This window comes from Canis lupus, chromosome 36 (assembly GCF_048164855.1).
Source record: "Canis lupus baileyi chromosome 36, mCanLup2.hap1, whole genome shotgun sequence".
NCBI lineage: Eukaryota > Metazoa > Chordata > Mammalia > Carnivora > Canidae > Canis > Canis lupus.
The window spans coordinates 24,796,867-24,814,062 of NC_132873.1; the positions used below are offsets into that span (position 1 = coordinate 24,796,867).

Genomic DNA, 17,196 nt, shown 5'->3' on the forward strand with positions numbered 1-17,196 from the left:
TTCCCAGCACCATGTATTGAAGAGACTGTCTTTCTTCCAATGGATAGTCTTTCCTCCTTTATCGAATATTAGTTGACCATAAAGTTCCACTTCTGGGTTCTCTCTTCTGTTCCATTGATCTATGTGTCTGTTTTTGTGCCAGGACCACACTGTCTTGATGACCACAGCTTTGTAGTACAACCTGAAATCTGGCATTGTGATGCCCCCAGATATGGTTGTCTTTTTTAAAATTCCCCTGGCTATTCGGGGTCTTTTCTGATTCCACACAAATCTTAAAATAATTTATTCTCACTCTCTGAAGAAAGTGCATGGTATTTTGATAGGGATTGCATTAAACGTGTACACTGCCCTGGGTAACATTGACATTTTCACAATATTAATTCTGCCAATCCATTAGCATGGAATATTTTTCCATCTCTTTGTGTCTTCCTCAATTTCTTTTAGACGTGTTGTGTAGTTTTTAGGGTATAGATCCTTTACGTCTTTGGTTAGGTTTATTCCTAGGTATCTTATGCTTTTGGGTGCAATTGTAAATGGGATTGACTCCTTAATTTCTCTTTCTTCAGTCTCATTGTTAGTGTATAGAAATGCCATTGATTTCGGGGCATTGATTTTGTATCCTGCCATGCTACCAAATTGCTGTATGAGTTCTAGCAATCTTGGGGTGGAGACTTGTGGGTTTTCTACGTAGAGTATCATGTCATTGGCGAAGAGGGAGAGTTTGACTTCTTCTTTGCCAATTTGAATGCCTTTAATGTCTTTTTGTTGTCTGATTGCTGAGGCTAGGACTTCCAGTACTATGTTGAATAGCAGTGGTGAGAGTGGATATCCCTGTCTTGTTCCTGATCTTAGGGGAAAGGCTGGTTCAACACTCGTAAAGCAATCAATGTGATTGATCATATCAGCAAGAGAAAAACCAAGAACCATATGATCCTCTCATTAGATGCAGAGAAAGCATTTGACAAAATACAGCATCCATTCCTGATCAAAACTCTTCAGAGTGTAGGGATAGAGGGAACATTCCTCAACATCTTAAAAGCCATCTACGAAAAGCCCACAGCAAATACCATTCTCTTTCTCTTTCTTTCTTTCTTTCTTTCTTTCTTTCTTTCTTTCTTTCTTTCTTTCTTTCTTTCTTTCTTTCTTTCTTTTCTTTCTTTCTTTCTTTCTTTCTTTCTTCTTTCTTTCTCTTTCTTTCTTTCTTTCTTTCTTTCTTTCTTTCTTTCTTTCTTTCTTTCTTTCTTCTTTCTTTCTTTTTTCTCCTTCCTTCCTTCCTTCCTTCCTTCCTTCCTTCCTTCCTTCCTTCCTTCCTTCCTTCCTTCCTTCCTTCCTTCCCTTCTTTCCTTTCTTTTCTTTCTTTTCTTTCTTTTCTTTCCTTTTTTCCTTCCTTGAAGCTCCTTCAGTTTTGGTCTAGATGTCTTTTTTCTTCCAGGGTGCTAGCAGGCTATGAGAAACTCCCCTCTCAGCAGCATGCGAGTTTGTGTCTCCCTGTACCTTCACTTCTGAGTACTGTTATTTTTCAAAGTTGACATTTTAATGGATAAAAAATTATATATCATTTTCAAAAATTTGTTTATGGCATATAGTATTAATTATTTAACATTTTTTCTTTTGGGAATTATCTATTCACACCTGCAAAGAAAAGATTAATAATTGAATTAAAAACCTTAATGAATGAATTTTGAAGATTTTATTTATTTATTCATAAGAGACACAGAGAGAGGCAGAGACACAGGCAGAGGGAGAAGCAGGCTCCATGCAGGGAGCTCGATGTGGGACTCCATCCTGGGTCTCCAGGATCATGACCTGAGCTGAAGGCAATGCTCAACCAGTGAGCCACCCAGGTGCCCCAAAACCTTATTGAATTTAAAGAACTAAAAAGAATGAATTATTTTCTCTTATTTATTTATCTATTTGCATATTCAGTGATTAAAGGCTAAAACAACATCTTGAAAGCACTGTTGGACTCCAGTCTATAATTAAAAGCTTTTGGAACTTAAAATTCCGTCTTCCCATTTGTGTACATTTTTTTCCCCCAACTAACAAGTGGACTATTCGTATGTTGTGGATCCTAACATATTATTTGATAAAAGTACAAGAAAAAGAGGCTTTTTCCTAAAGAACAGCAGCCTGGGGGATCCCTGGGTGGCGCCGGGGGATCCCTGGGTGGCGCCAGCGGTTTGGCGCCTGCCTTTGGCCCAGGGCGCGACCCTGGAGACCCGGGATCGAGTCCCACGTCGGGCTCCCGGTGCATGGAGCCTGCTTCTCCCTCTGCCTGTGTCTCTGCCTCTCTCTCTCTCACTGTGTTCCTATCATAAATAAATAAAAAAATTAAAGAAAAAAAAAAAAAAAAAAAGAACAGCAGCCTGGAGGGTTAATTGTATTTTTTTTTTAAAGATTTTATGTATTTATTCATAAGAGACACAGAGAGGCAGAGACACAGGCAGAGTGAGAAGCAGGTTCCATGCAGGGAGCCCGAAGTAGGACTCGATCCTGGGTCTCTAGGATCATGCCTAGGGCTGAAGGTGGCGCTAAACTGCTGAGCCACCCGGGCTGCCCGTTAATTGTATTTCTGATACTTCTGCACCCAAGAAGGGGAAGTGAGTGGCAGCTGCAGTCACCTCAGGCTCTCTATAAAATGCCCTGTGTCAGGAGCATTCACCGGCAGGTTGTATAGCAGGGATTTTCTGGTATTAGTCCTTTTACTAGAATACTCTTGCTGAGAAAGCTGAACATTGGGCTTATGATTATGCATGATAAACACTGAGTGATGACTTAAAATCGCTTTCTCTTAGCAGCAGATATGATGGAAATCTACTGGGGAAGGATCTTTAGTTGAGAATTTGGTGACGGCTTTCTTCATCTCTTGTCAACTGACCTTGCGGGTCTGAGGGGTCGCTGATTTCCTAGGTTTCTCTTATCTCTGCTTATTGCAGGCAGATTATGTGTTCTTTAGTGTCTCTTGACGTAGTGTTTTTCCTCATTTAAATAGTAAAACACACACATGGCGTTTGAAGCATGGTATAGTTGAGCAGGTGTGTGTGCATGTGTGTGTATGTTTGTGTGGTTATTTTTTTGGAATTTGAAGGGTTAAACAGGATGTTAGTTATTATTATTGGTTTTGTTTATCAGTGTCCAGTCTAGGAAGTTAAAATCCTAGGGTGTGTTTCTAGTTTGTAAAAAATCTTTTGACCAGGAATGTTGTCAATAATTGCCCTTCGGGTGAGATTTAGTAAATTGACATTGACCTTCAGATTCTTGAGCAAAAATATTTTAAATAGAAACACTTGCTTGATGTATCTGTTGTCTGCTGCTGTCTGTATCTTCTACACAAAATCTGCTGCTTTTGGAAATGAAGTCGTGTACTAAGGTGTTTCGCAATTTGCTTGGTCACCGCGTGTTTCTTGACCTCTGGAAGAGAAGTGATTTTGTTTTTAGTTGTTGTTTGAGCAGATGTCTGTTATCTGGGAGAGCAGCATAGTGCAGACCTAATCATAAATAGAAGCGCGGGGAGGGGTTTTAAGGAGTGCTACATTGCACTGGGCCCTTTGGGAATGGGACCTGGCGCGGCAGCAGAGGCAGCACATGGGAGGGATTGTCTAAGGGGCTTGAAAGGACCAGCTTTCTGGTTAATAAATATGGTGGCTACTAATCAATTCCCTTTACCATGAGCTTTATCTTCTGAAGCTTTTCAGAAGAGCATGGATCATTTCCTGAAGAAAATTTGTCTTCTTGCAGAAGACCTAGGAATGGAGACGGAGAAACACATGAAGAATTCTTAGATTTCCATAGGAGAAAATGTAAAGCAGCCACCCTCTGTCATTTCACAAGCTCATTTTCCCATGTGAGAATATTGCCTGACGCGGCTCCTGATCTCACAACCCTGAGATCACAACCTGAGCCAAAAGCAAGAGTTGACCCGCTTAACCTAACGGAGCCACCCAGGCATCCCCTGAATGAGGCCTTAAACCCCAAACTAATAAATCTTTTTAAGATGAATTGGCATTGTTGATTCTAATTAATAAATAATAAGGCTAGTGTTAAGCAGAAACTTGCATTTGAATATTTGTTTTCTCTGTTTTCTCTTTGGCCTCGTAATAACCCGCAACTCCGCCCACCCTCTCAAGAGTCTTTGGGACATAGTTACTTGGATTTATTGCATTTACTTCAGACCCACCCGAGATGGTATTGATTTGCTCAGCCGCATCAGTGTTTCTGGGAATTTGTTGTCACTTAGATGGAAAACCCAGAATTTAGTCCCAATTTTTGTCCACTTTCCTCCCTTGTTGCCATTCTGTTGCCAATTCCTTGGGCTCTTTGAAATATTCCCAATTGATATATTTCCTTTCTGTGTTACTAAAATCCATTTCGCAGCACCAAGTGTCAGATGCCTTAACTACCCTGCTTCTAACTGGTTTCCCCACCTCTGTTTCCCTCCTCCTACAAGCAGCCCTGCCGAGGCTCTCAGATGACGTTTCTCATACTTATATTTCATATTTTGACTCTTCTGCTCAAGACCCTGGAATAGCTCCCTCCTCATCACTCTTAAGTGAGGTTTCAACTGACTTGCTTCCTATTCTGTGCCCAAGGTTCTTCTAATTTCTTCTCTGTTTACTCTCGCCTCTCACTATGTGCAGTTACTGGCTTCTTGGTGCTTGGCTTTACGAGTTCTTTCCCAAGAGGATTGTTTGGAAATTGGAATTAATTTCTTTAACGTAGAAACAATTATTTTAGAAACGTTGTTGAGTTCTGAAGCTATAACTCGAAGGGCTGTGCATCCTCATGTAGCTGATTTCTGGCTTCTGGTAGCCAGGAGTCCTGTCGAATAGTAGTGGGGCAGGGGAAGGATGGCCTGCTTTCTCCTTCTTTCCTAATTACAGGGTCATCTAGCACAAGGCAGAAATCACAGTGATTTTTTTTTTTTAAGATTTTATTTATTTATTCAAGAGAGACATAGAGAGACAGAGACATAGGCAGAGGGAGAAGCAGGCTCCCTGTGAGGAGGCTGATGCGGGACTCGATCCCAGGACCCCGGGATCATGAGCTGAGCCAAAGACAGATGCTCAACCACTGAGCCACCCAGGTGCCCCCACAGTGATGGTTCATGTGTAGAGGTAGCCGTTAGCATTTGACTTCTGTTAACTGACTTCCAGTCCTTGGAGCCACCCCAACTAAATAGCACATTAATTAATTCACTGAGTACATTATCCTTAAAATAGCAGTAGTTTCTTTCTACTAAACACTTTCACTTCTGATTTTTCTAATCCTTACAACCATCATGCATGGTACTTTAAAGTCCCCTCCACTGAGGAGAGGCACCAGTTGAGACAGGATGAGGTTTAAGCATGTACAACTCCTGATTTATTAACACGTCTTACAAATAGCTTATCTGTATTTGTAAATCACTTAACAGAGGAGGTGCTGTGTGAATGTTTGTTAGTGAGATGTACTGATCACCTCCACCCTTTCTCTACTTCATCTCCTCCCTTGCTATATGCAAGCACCAGGGGGCCACTATTCCTGCTTTTAGAGACAGGATAGCTTCAAGGTCGATGGTTTCTTTTGCTGTTCAGAGCTGTTTTAGTGTGATGTAGACCTACCTGTTTATTTTTGCTTTTGTTGCCTCTGCTTTTGGTGTCGGATCTAAAAAATTATTGTCAAGACTGAAGTCAAGTTGCCTACCGCCAGTGTTTTCTTCTTGGAGTTTTATGGCTTCAGGGTTTTTGTTCAGATCTACAATCCGTTTTGAGTTCGGGTGGGTTTTGTGTATTATGTAAGAGAAGAGTCCAGTTTCATTATTTTGTTCCAGTTTTCCCGGCACCATTTACTGACACTTTCCTTTCCCCAAGCTTACATTCTTGTTGGGAGAGGGACCCAATAACCCAATAACAGATCATAATAATTGCTGTTGGAGAAAAACACAGGGAGAGAGGAGGCATGGGGAAGGCTGGGCGTTGCAGTTTTAAAGATGATGGCCACCGTATTTAAGAGAGGAGGTGACATTTGAGCAAGTTCCTGAGAAAGACTCTAATGGGTTATATTCTGTGAGAAGGAAATTGAGCAAGTTAACCTGTGCTCAACCGCATATTTCAACTGTGGCAAAATCTTCTGTCTTGCTCTTTTAAAATTTGATTCCATTTTTTAAAGATTTTATTTATTTATTAGAGAGACAGCACAAGCCGGGGGAGCAGCAGGGAGAAGCAGACTCCCCACTGAGCAGGGAGTCCAACGTGGGTTCAAACCCAGGACCCCCGGATCATGACCTGAGCTGAAGGCAGACTCTGAACTGATTGAGCCACCCAGGTGCCCCTGAAATTAAATTTCAACAGGAAATAAATATATGTGTGTGTGTGTGGGGAGGGGGTAAAAGAAAAGGGGACCATTCCAGAAGGTGGGGTGTCTAGGAAAGGATGGACGTAGAAGGGCTCGTAGGGGGACCCTCTTCGCCTTGACTGCCAGGAGGAAGCTGTGTGCAGCGAGCTCGAGGGTCCCCGGGGGGTAGGCCTTGCCATCACCTGACCCCGGTCTGTAGAGGCCGCTTCTGGCCTCCTCCGTTGACAGTGGACTAATGGTTTTTATTGTGACAGCAGAGGCTCATCGCGTGGTGGAGCGTTGGTGAGCGCTGGGGGGGCTTCACGGCTGGAAAGCTTGCACCCCGTTCCCCGCGCAGGGATGCTGATGCCTGGGCCCGTGTGTGTCTTGCAGCCTCGTGGGAAGCTAACCTCCAGGGGCAGCAGGGATGGCCAGCTCCGCCCGGGAGCACCTGCTGTTCGTGCGGCGCCGGAACCCCCAGATGCGGTACACGCTGAGCCCCGAGAACCTCCAGAGCCTCGCGGCCCAGAGCTCTATGCCGGAGAACATGACCCTCCCGAGGGCGAACAGTGACACGGACCTGGTGACCTCTGAGAGCCGCTCCAGCTTGACCGCCAGCATGTACGAGTACACGCTGGGGCAAGCCCAGAACCTCATTATCTTCTGGGACATTAAAGAGGAGGTGGACCCCAGTGATTGGATTGGGCTGTACCACATAGGTGAGTGACGGGAAGTAGACTTGCACGTGCCTCAGAGCACAGTCAGTGTTACTCTGATGTTGTGCTATTTTGTATTTTTTTTTCCTGGGGGAAACACGCACACACACACACACACACACACACACACACAAATAAGTCCAGCAAGATTCTGGGGACGCCCTCCCCCCTCTTTATTTTTTTTTTTATTTTTTTTTCCTCCCCCCTCTTTAGAAGGGAGAGAATCAACACTAATAAATATCTTTGTGGTGATGAATTTTGTGGTTATATTTCTAGATTAAATGCCAAGACCCGCAGATTTTGTGATATTTTCTCTTTAAAGCTTCGCATCGCCCTTGATCAATAGTCCCGTTTCGGGAAGAGTTGGTTGTTAACTTTTACCTGTAGTTTTAAACTGATGAAAAAGATGTCTAGCTTTAGATAACCGATGTGAAGAAATGTCCCGTAGTTTCTAAAGATTGAATTTCTTTTTTTTTAGTTGATTTTTTATTGGTGTTCAATTTGCCAACATATAGAATAACACCCAGTGCTCATCGCATCAAGTGCCCCCCCCAGTGCCCGTCATCCGGTCACCCCCACCCCCCACCCACCTCCCTTTCTACCACCCCTTGTTTGTTTCCCAGAGTTAGGAGTCTCTCATGTTAAAGATTGAATTTCATGGAGAACAACTTGCAGTCTTTGCTATCTTTTTATTTCAGAATTCCTGATGTGTCCTTGATCAGTTAGGTGAAAAAAGTGTCATATTTTCCTAATAAGTGACTTAGGAATAGATTGCTATTTGTTTTAATAAAAATGTTCCAGCTGTGTTTAGCTAATTTGCACCTGTTCTTCATAGGTGAACAAATGATGAATGGCATATGCCAGAAAATAGAAAATTTGCTCCATTGAAAGCAAAAATCCAAACCCTACCAACCAGGCTTTAAGAAAATCTAAATTAAACCTGACAGTAAAAATCTAACATTCCTCAAAGTTGGGGATGTTTTTCACTCAATGGGGGGAATTCCTTTCAAAAATTAACATCAAGTATTTTATTTTATTTATTTAAATTTTTCTTAAAGATTATTTATTTATTTATTTATTCATTCATTCATTCATTCACTCATGAAAGACACAGAGAGAGAGAGGCAGAGACAAAGGCAGAGGGAGAAGCAGGCTCCATGCAGGGAGCCCGACATGGGACTCGATCCCAGGTCTCAGGGATCATGCCCTGAGCTGAAGGTGGTGCTAAACCGCTGAGCCACCCGGGCTGCCCAACATCAAGTTTTTTTTTTTTTTTTCCTCTTGTTTGTTTTTTGGAGTAAATTAGGGGCAAAAGACCTATTTGTGTTTGGCAGGTGGGACTTTACCTACCCTACGGGACATTTGGTAATGTCTGGAGACCTTTTTGGTTTGCAGAGTTGGGTAGGGAATGGGAAACCAGGGGTGCCACTAAATATCCTGCAATGCACAAGATCACCTCCCACGATAATCTGTTAATGCTACTATTGACAAACTTGATTTAAGGCAAAGCAATGTCCTTGCTGACAGTTTATCAAAATGTTAAACCTGCTAAAATGTATGTTTTTCAGCAACAAATAATTTTATGTTGACTAAAAATTGGTTTGTTTTTACTAATGTAATTCTTTATTAATCATTACTGGATAACAAATCTAAAATGGCAAAAAAAAATTTCAAGAATTTTTATTTTTCTGTTTCCTCTTATGACAACAAAAAAAAGGGGGGAAAACTCTTCATGGTTCAGCATTTTTACCCAGATGTGTTTAAATATATATACAAAATGGGGAAGGTAGGATTTAAAAATCGTATTTTTATCTCTGAAATCTATTATATTCACAGAAAATTCTTAAAGTTTTTTGGGACTTTGGGAGTGATTCATTTGGTTTTGATGTAACTTTAATTTTTTAGATTTCACAAGACTATTTTCTTTTCATCTTGATATGAGTTTTTTTTGTATTTTCCTATCAAGTTCACTAGTCATTTTTTTATTTTTTAAAATTTAAAAAATGTTTTATTTAAATTCAATTTGCCAACATATAGTATAACACCCAGTGCTCATCCCATCAAGTGCCCTCCTCAGTGCCCGTCACCCAGTCACCCCAACCCCTCGCCCACCTCCCCTTCCACAACCCCTTGTTTCTCAGAGTTAGGAGTCTCTCATGGTTTGTCTCCCTCTCTAATTTTTCCCCACTCAGTTTCCCTCCTTTCCTTTATAATCCCTTTCACTATTTCTTATATTCCCCGTATGAGTGTAACCATATGATGATCATCCTTCTCCGATTGAATTATTTCACTCAACATAACCCCCTCCAGTTCCATCCACGTCGAAGCAAATGGTGGGTTTTCATCCTTTCTGATGGCTGAGGAATAGCCCACTGTATACCTAGACCACATCTTCTTTATCCATTCATCTGTCAAAGGACATCGTGACTCCTTCCACAGTTTGGCTCTTGTGGACATTGCTGCCTTGAACATTGGGGCTCAGGGATCGCGTCATTTCACTACATCAGTATCTTTGGGGTAAATCCCCAGCAGTGCAATTGCTGAGTTGTAGAGCAGCTCTATTTTTAACTTTTTGAGGAACTTCCACACAGTTTTCCAGAGTGGCTGTACCAGTTCACGTTCTCACCAACAGTCCAAGAGGGTTCCCTTTTCTCCACATCCTCTCCAGCATTTATTGTTTCCTGACTTATTAATTTTAGCCATTCTCACTGGTGTGAGGGGGATCTCACTAACTTGTTTTTTCATCTTCATTTTGTTGTCAGTCCCATCCAATGGATTTTAAAATTCCAGTTGTTTGACTTTACATTTGTAGAATTTGCATTTCTTTCCCTTTTTTGTAGATTTTATTTTTCACATAAAATTCCCTGTATGTTATTAACTCTTTCAAACCACATTTTCATTCAGTTTTTTAAAAATTCAATTCAATGTATCTCAATGTATCTGCTTTAAGTTCTCTGCTACATCCAATATACGGGCAGTTTTTATTGTCAGTTTTTCTCTTGACCATTGTTCCCATTTTCTTGCTTCTTTGCATATCTAGCAGTTATTGATTTTACACTGGCTATTGAGAATTTTAAGTTGTAGAAATCCTGAGTTGTGTAGAAAAAATTTTATTTTAATATTAATTTTTCTCCTAGTCTGAAGATTTATTTCTCTGAACATGCTAGATATAATTTTCTGCTTTGTGAGGATGGATCTGTGGAAGCCCAGTGTGGTTCCCCAGCAGTTCTAACTTGATGGGACCCAGCCTCTATTTATTGGTCTCCCCATGAATTTTATTAGAGGTTGGTTTAGGGCTAGCTCTATAGTAGGTCTTGTTGGTCTTTATATTTCTTTTTAAGTAGTAGCATTTCTGGTTTCTGAGCTGGATGCCTAGAATGTTGACCAGGTGTCTCTTCTCTGGCTGGGTCCTAACTCCAGTTTTCTCTAGCACTGCTGGATCTCGAGGAGCTTCAGTGCACTCTCAGCCCTGTAACAGCTACTCTCTGGAAGGCCTCGGTAGTGTTTCTCTGCACATGTGCAGCCCAGACATTAGCCTTCGTCTTGTGGGGCATCCCAATGTGCACTTTCAGCCTTCACACCTCCATAGCTCTTTCTTTCCCCATGCCCTGCCTGTTGATCCAAACTTAGATCTCCGTGTTCTTAGCTTGTCAGAACTTCCATGGTCTCCAGTTCCCTGCACTCACTCAGGAAGTTGTCCCCTAGCTGAGGTCGGGGTGGTCAGAATCACCTCATAAGTCACTCTTCTTTCTAGGATTTTCATCTTAAGCCGCCTGTGTATGCAATGTCTGAAAACCACTGCTTCCCAGTTTTACAGTTGTTTCCATCAGGAAGCCTAGTCTGGAACTAATTACTGTCTGAGGACCCGAAGAAGAAGTTTCTTCCATGCTTTTGATTTCCAGGAGGCAGCAAGAGGTTTCACTTAATTTTCCCATCTCACCATTTCAGAGAATCTGAATAAATAAGAAAAGGTAGTTTCAGTTCCATGTTTTTTTTTTTTTTTTTTCATTCTTCGTAGCGTATTTTCTAGCGGTTTTAGATCCCTGGCAGGGGAGAGAGGTGGAGAACTGCAGCTCTCCGACCTCTCGAGGGATGAGGAAGACCATGGAGACTGGCATCTGCAAGTAAAGACACCACGTGGGAAGAATGAAGAACATGGGGTTCTAGGCATGTCTTTGGTGCCAACAGGTCTTCGCGGCAAATGACTCTGAAAGGCACAGGTCCCGGCATCTACGACATTAAGTGTGGCTCATTTCTATAGTTGAAAGGCCACACTATGTTTAAAAGAAAGCCTGGCTTGTCTGGGACCTCAGGAAGAGGGAACAGAGACCTGGCTTTAGGCAGACAGCCATTTCTCCTGAGGCTAAGATTGGCTCTTCTGACCTCTGCAGTGGAGGCAGCCTCACTTCTGTGGGGACTTTGCCATCCCAGGGGGCGAGGGATAGGTGGCAGCTTTGTAGCTTTTAACTGACAGCTGTTTCCTGTTCCTTCTTCCTTCCAGGGTCAGGGCTCAGCCGCAGCCATTCATCTCAGGGCCGGTGGACCCTCCCCAGATTCAGGAAAGTTCTAAACTTGTATGGTAATCCCGCTGGTGGGTAGTCCAGGAGTGGGCTGTGGGCCAGCTCTGGCCAGCAAGGGAAAGAGCTGGGGGGTACTTCCTTTTCCAGGGAATAGCTAGAGCCCCTTGTAGAGTCCTTCGACCTCCCCTTCTCTCGTACCTGGGGCCTGGTGACGGGTGTGATGTCTTGAACTGTTGGCTCCTAAGACAACAGCAACCCTAAGACATCAGCTGAGATGAAGAGCTAAGAATGACAGAGCAGAAAGTTAGAAGGAGCGTGGACTGGCTCCCCGAAGGTCTTGCCATCTATGACAACATCTTCCCGTCTTTGCTAAAGTCGTCGCTGTGAAGCGGTCTTGTGTCCCCGCTTAGTCCGAACTGAGCTGCTGGTGGTTTAGAGACGCCGAAGCGGAAAGGGGGGGGCACGAGCTGCTTGGGCAGAAGGCAGGAGCAGGTGCTGCCTCAGGGTGTGCCCGGGGCTGCTTTCACGGAGTTGAAAACCACTAAACCCCCTCCCTTTTTTTGGGGGAATAAAACAATAAAAATCTGATGTAAACATTTTGACAGTAGTGACTCAAAGCCATGTGGAGATTTTCAAAAGTTTAATAGGACCAATCACATGATAGGAAGTCTCTGGAAGGAGTAAGTACCTCAGGTGCTTCCCAAGCAGTGTTCTGGGGTACTTTATGTGAAGGTGTGGAGGTGATACATTTGGGGGAACCTGAAAGAAAAGAGGAAATGCAAGGCCAGGCTGGGGAAAAGAGTTTTGGGGTACAAATTATGTCCCCAGTGTAAGGCTGTGTATGACTAAATAGAAATATGTGTGCTCTCTTTCTGTCTCTCTCAGGCTCTATGACACAGGTGCCCTGAGAATCCAGGTTTCCCAGCAGTAGCACGCATGCCAGGTGTAGCTTTAGAGTCGTGTACCTCCCACTAGGGAGCAGCACGCCCTTCAGTTGAGTCTTGAGAAGCCAGAGGGTCTCCTAGCAACGCCCAGTTTTATTTGTGCAACAGAGAGATGGTCTCTATAGAAATAAATCCCAAAGGGGCAGGGTTTGGGTGGAACGTCTGGCCAGCGAGGTGTGGCTTATTGGCACACTCTGCACTTCGATTGTGTTTCTCTTGGCTTACGTTTTCTTACTCTCTTGAAGTGTGAGTTTTGCTTGTGTTTGGCCAGTTGTTGACAAGGGTTTGCATTGTACAGCTCAGTCCAGAAGACTTTTATATAATCTGAAGAGGAAATATGTATTCCTGGTTCAGAAAAATAAATTGGTCTTCAGGCATTTTGAGCAGTATATAGGTCCTATTGGGAATACAAAGAAAAAAAAAGTCGAAAATATCAAAGTGCCGTTTGGAGTAACTTTGTGTGTGAACAGAGTTCTTAAAACAGGTGCTAATTATATTTTCTCTGTCCAGAAGGTCTCATATACACCCTGAGATTTCCAGAGGTGGTTACAAGGTACCTCCAGGCCTGAATCTCCAAATTACAACAATTAATGCCTTTTGAGAAATCACTAGATTTATAATTTATTGTTGGTCTCCATAATTAGAAGTGACCCCTGACAAGAGTAACACAGATGGCTACTCATTGCTTCCTTCTAAGCTGTCTAAATAAAAAGAGCCAAATACTTTGATATGCAAAAAACCCTTAGGGTACCCAACGGAAATAGCTTTCCATGAAAATTCAAATGATCACTGTTTAAAGAGCTGTGTGAAGGCAGAGCTTATTCCCCTTGTTTTAGGCCCACTATGGAATTCCCCTGAGCCTTTGGTCTTGTGCTTTGCTCTCTGGATATTCAAAAGAAAAAGACCTCGAAAGATTTACTTTGCCATTTCTCATTGGAAATAAGAGAGCTAGGAAGATGCACAGAGCTAGGAAAATGCACATTATGAAAATTAGAAGTATATACTGTTCTGTACACCAGTGCCACTCAGAGTGCTGGTCCACGGTGGATCCATGACTAGATAAGAAGCTTCCTGTAGAATGTAAATCAATGTCCTGCATCCTTCACTGAGAAAATCTTGTTGTCAAAAAAAATGAAAGAATGGGGTTACTGTTGTAGCTATTTCATATTCTGGCTCAAGCTTATCGTGCCATAGACGAGTAACAAATAGTTTGCCAGCATCTCTGGACCACCCTTTGAGTATCCCTTTCAGTGTCTACAAGTTGATTATATCTTCAAAGAGGAATGTCAGAGCAACTGTATTTGACTCAATCTTAAAATATATAATGGCTCATGTACTAGGATTTTTTCATATTTCTTTGCCTTTGAATGGTAAAATAAAAGTAGGATCACAATAGTTAACCAATACATTGGTATTACGTATTTCAGAGGTTTAAAATCCAAAGTTTAAATAGATGTTTTATAGATAAAAAACTAAGGTTCAGGGTGGTGATGCCATACAGCTAGTTGGAGGCAGCCAAGGCTGGACCTTAAGTGTCTTGTGTCTCAGTCATCATTTCTCCTGCTTGGGTTGAAAAATGTAGTCCAGTGTTTTCCAGGCTTTAATTATTGACTCAGTACCTTCTTGATTTTTCCAGTATGGGATTATTACCTATACTATTAAAATTTTCTTTAAACCATCTGGTAGAAAGAAAGAAAGAAAAGGAAAAAAAAAAGAAAAGAAAGGAAAAGAAAAGAAAAAAGAAAGGAAATCAAGTTATCTACCCAGACTTTAAGCAGTAAAGTTTGGGAAGGTGTCAGTTGTATTTCTTTCTAATATATATTAACTGTGAAAAAAAAAAAACAACTTTCGACTGTTCACCATCAAGATCATCACCCACAGCACACTTTGAGAAATTCTGGGGTTATCAGCGGTTAAGAACACCGGTTCTGCAATGAGACAGACTGGTGAATTCAAATACATTTAGTAGCTTGAGTGAATTATGTAATCTTTTTGGTATCGATCCCATATGAAGAGCAGCAGAGCTGCCCTATGTGTGCCACTCATGACAGAAACCTTTTTTGAATTTTGTAATCTTTTTAAACCACAATTTCCTCATCTTTCAAAAAACGAAAAACAAAGACGAAAAAAGTACCAGTGTCATGAGAAATAAGATAATGTGTATCAAGCTCTCTCGGCAAGGTGCCTAGGCTTATTGCAAGATCCTGCTGATTGCAAACTGTCCTATTTTGGCTACTGTTAATAATAATCATTTTCCTGGTAGTCTGGAGCTATAGCACTTATCTATTGGATGAATCCACAAGGAGGGATGTCCAGATTAAAGTGACACACCAGGCCACTTCTGCTTTTAAAAACCAAAATCCAATCCTTTGAATCAGGGTTCTAGAAATTATATAAAGCACTTCAAATTTCAGGCTAAATAATACAGCATTTGAATATTATGTAGGTTCTGAACCAACATGCTTTTCAAGGTGATGGGAAAGCTGCAGTTTAATCCAAAATTCAATCAAATGGAACAAAGAATTATGTATTTAGTTTCCAGAATAGCTATCAAATATAGTGAAGAGTGACTATTCTTAAGCTCTTTTGGTATTTTTACATGATTACTGCCAAAGAAAAGTTGTTTCAGGTCATGTCTTTAAATTTTAGAAAATGCTTTTAGAAAATAAGAGCTTTGAACATGAAATGGTTTTTGGAACAACTTAACTCCAAATTACTTTGTGTTAGCTGGTTGTATGAGTCAGTGTCAGTCAGATTATGCTGTACAAATGAGCTAACCCTGAATCCTCAGTGACTTAACAAAAGATGATTTCTTTCTAATGCTATGTGTCCAACATGGATTGACAGGGGCCTTGCTTTGTACTGCTGTTTAGAGGTGCAGGCTCACCATTGTCCTGATTTTTGCCATCTTGGATTATTAAAGGCTCCACCATCGTGGCATTGCAGCATCTGTAACAGAAGGCCTTTCTGGGCAAGTGTCAAAGGAAGAGAGCCCTGGAGACTCCTATACCACCTCTTAAATGCTTCGGCCCCAAGGTGACACCTTTCACCTCAGCCCAGAGTCCATGTCCAGCATTAGTCCCGTGGTCTGTCTAACTGCAGGAGGACTGGGAAATGGGGAGATGCCCTTGGTTCTTTAGGGAGCAGTCAATATCTCTACCATAGTAGATGTGTCTTGCTGACAATGTGTGTAGATGTGTCTTGCTGACAATGTGTGTGGTCCTCTGGACTGTTTCAAAGCCTGTGACATCCTTGCACAGTCCCTGCAAGAATAGATGCCGGGTATTAAAAAGTGTCATACTTTCATCTACACTTTACAGGGTATTGAGAAGACACACCCAGAGCAGGACCAAGGACAGTACCTGACGTTGGACCACTGGTAGCAGTTAGTAGACTGTGAATTCACAGCATTGCTCTGGCATCACAGAACATCGTGGATCTTTCTTAGAATACGCGTGTTAAAGATTTGGTTCTCGGAGAAGTCCATGTAGTTAAACTGGTTATGGAAGATGTCCCTGGATATTAGGTAGGCTTTAAAATGATGGATAGCTCAGTGTATCCAAGGAAGCTTTAGGATATTTGATGCCCTAACATTCTGTGGAAAGCCATACTTGAAATAGGCATTCTTCTGTCTATATGAATGTTCAGTGGAAGGTTCCATATCCTATTTTGTTTTCTCTATTTTATAGCCTTTTTTCATAGTTTTTTTTTTTAACCTGCTTTTGTGCCTTCCATTGAAATGATGAATTTGCTTTACTCCACATTCTTCTCAGTCTATTTATTTGAAAGTTAAACATTCTTCTGTGATGGTTTTTATTTTTTATCTGGTGATTCTATGAATGCTATCTGAGTGTTTTTTTTTTCCACCTTGTGTAATTTGTGTCACTTTTCCCTAAAGGGTGCTTATATAGGTGCTGTAATTAGTAAATGCGAAACGATTGTAAATGTTTTTTTTTTATTTTTTTATTTATTTATGATAGTCACAGAGAGAGAGAGAGAGGGGAAGAAACACAGGCAGAGGGAGAAGCAGGCTCCATGCACCGGGAGCCCGACGTGGGATTCAATCCCGGGTCTCCAGGATCGCGCCCTGGGCCAAAGGCAGGCGCCAAACCGCTGCGCCACCCAGGGATCCCCGATTGTAAATGTTTTTTTTTTTTTTTTTTAAAGATTTTATTTATTTATTCATAGAGACACAGAGAGAGAGAGAGGCAGAGACAGGCAGAAGGAGAAGCAGGCTCCATGCAGGGAGCCCAACGTGGGACTCGATCCCGGGTCTCCAGGATCACGCCCTGGGCTGCAGGCGGCGCTAAACCGCTGCGCCACTGGGGCTGCCCTGTAAATGTTTTTGATGGAGTTAAGATCATGTTGGCTTGAGGTTTAGAACTTCTTCATTCTAGGGGTGCCTGGGTGGTTCAGATGGTTAAGCATCTGACTCTTGATTTTGGCTCAGGTCATGATCTCAGGGTTGTGAGATCAAGCCCTATGTTGGGCTCTGCACTAAGCACGACACCTGCTTGAGATTCTCTCTCCCTCTCTCCTCCACCCCAACCTACTCTCTCTCTATAAAAAAAAAAAAAAAGAAAAAAAAAAGAAAGAAAAAGAAAAAAGAAATTCATTCTGATAAAACCCATTGCTAATTCACAAAATAATTGCTTACCACATATACTGTTTTTGTTTGTTAAAATTGGCTTTTCATGCTTTTTT

At 41.9% G+C, this 17,196-nt stretch overlaps 1 protein-coding gene across 1 annotated transcript in view; it reads left to right on the forward strand.

The window, feature by feature from the left end:
* HECW2 (HECT, C2 and WW domain containing E3 ubiquitin protein ligase 2) overlaps positions 1-17,196 on the forward strand; it is a 364,266-nt gene that overhangs the window by 130,080 nt on the left and 216,990 nt on the right. The window contains exon 2 of the mRNA XM_072812656.1: positions 6,706-7,031. Coding sequence (XP_072668757.1) covers positions 6,740-7,031 — 292 coding nt within the window. The 5' untranslated portion in view covers positions 6,706-6,739. The remainder of the gene's footprint in view (positions 1-6,705; positions 7,032-17,196) is intronic.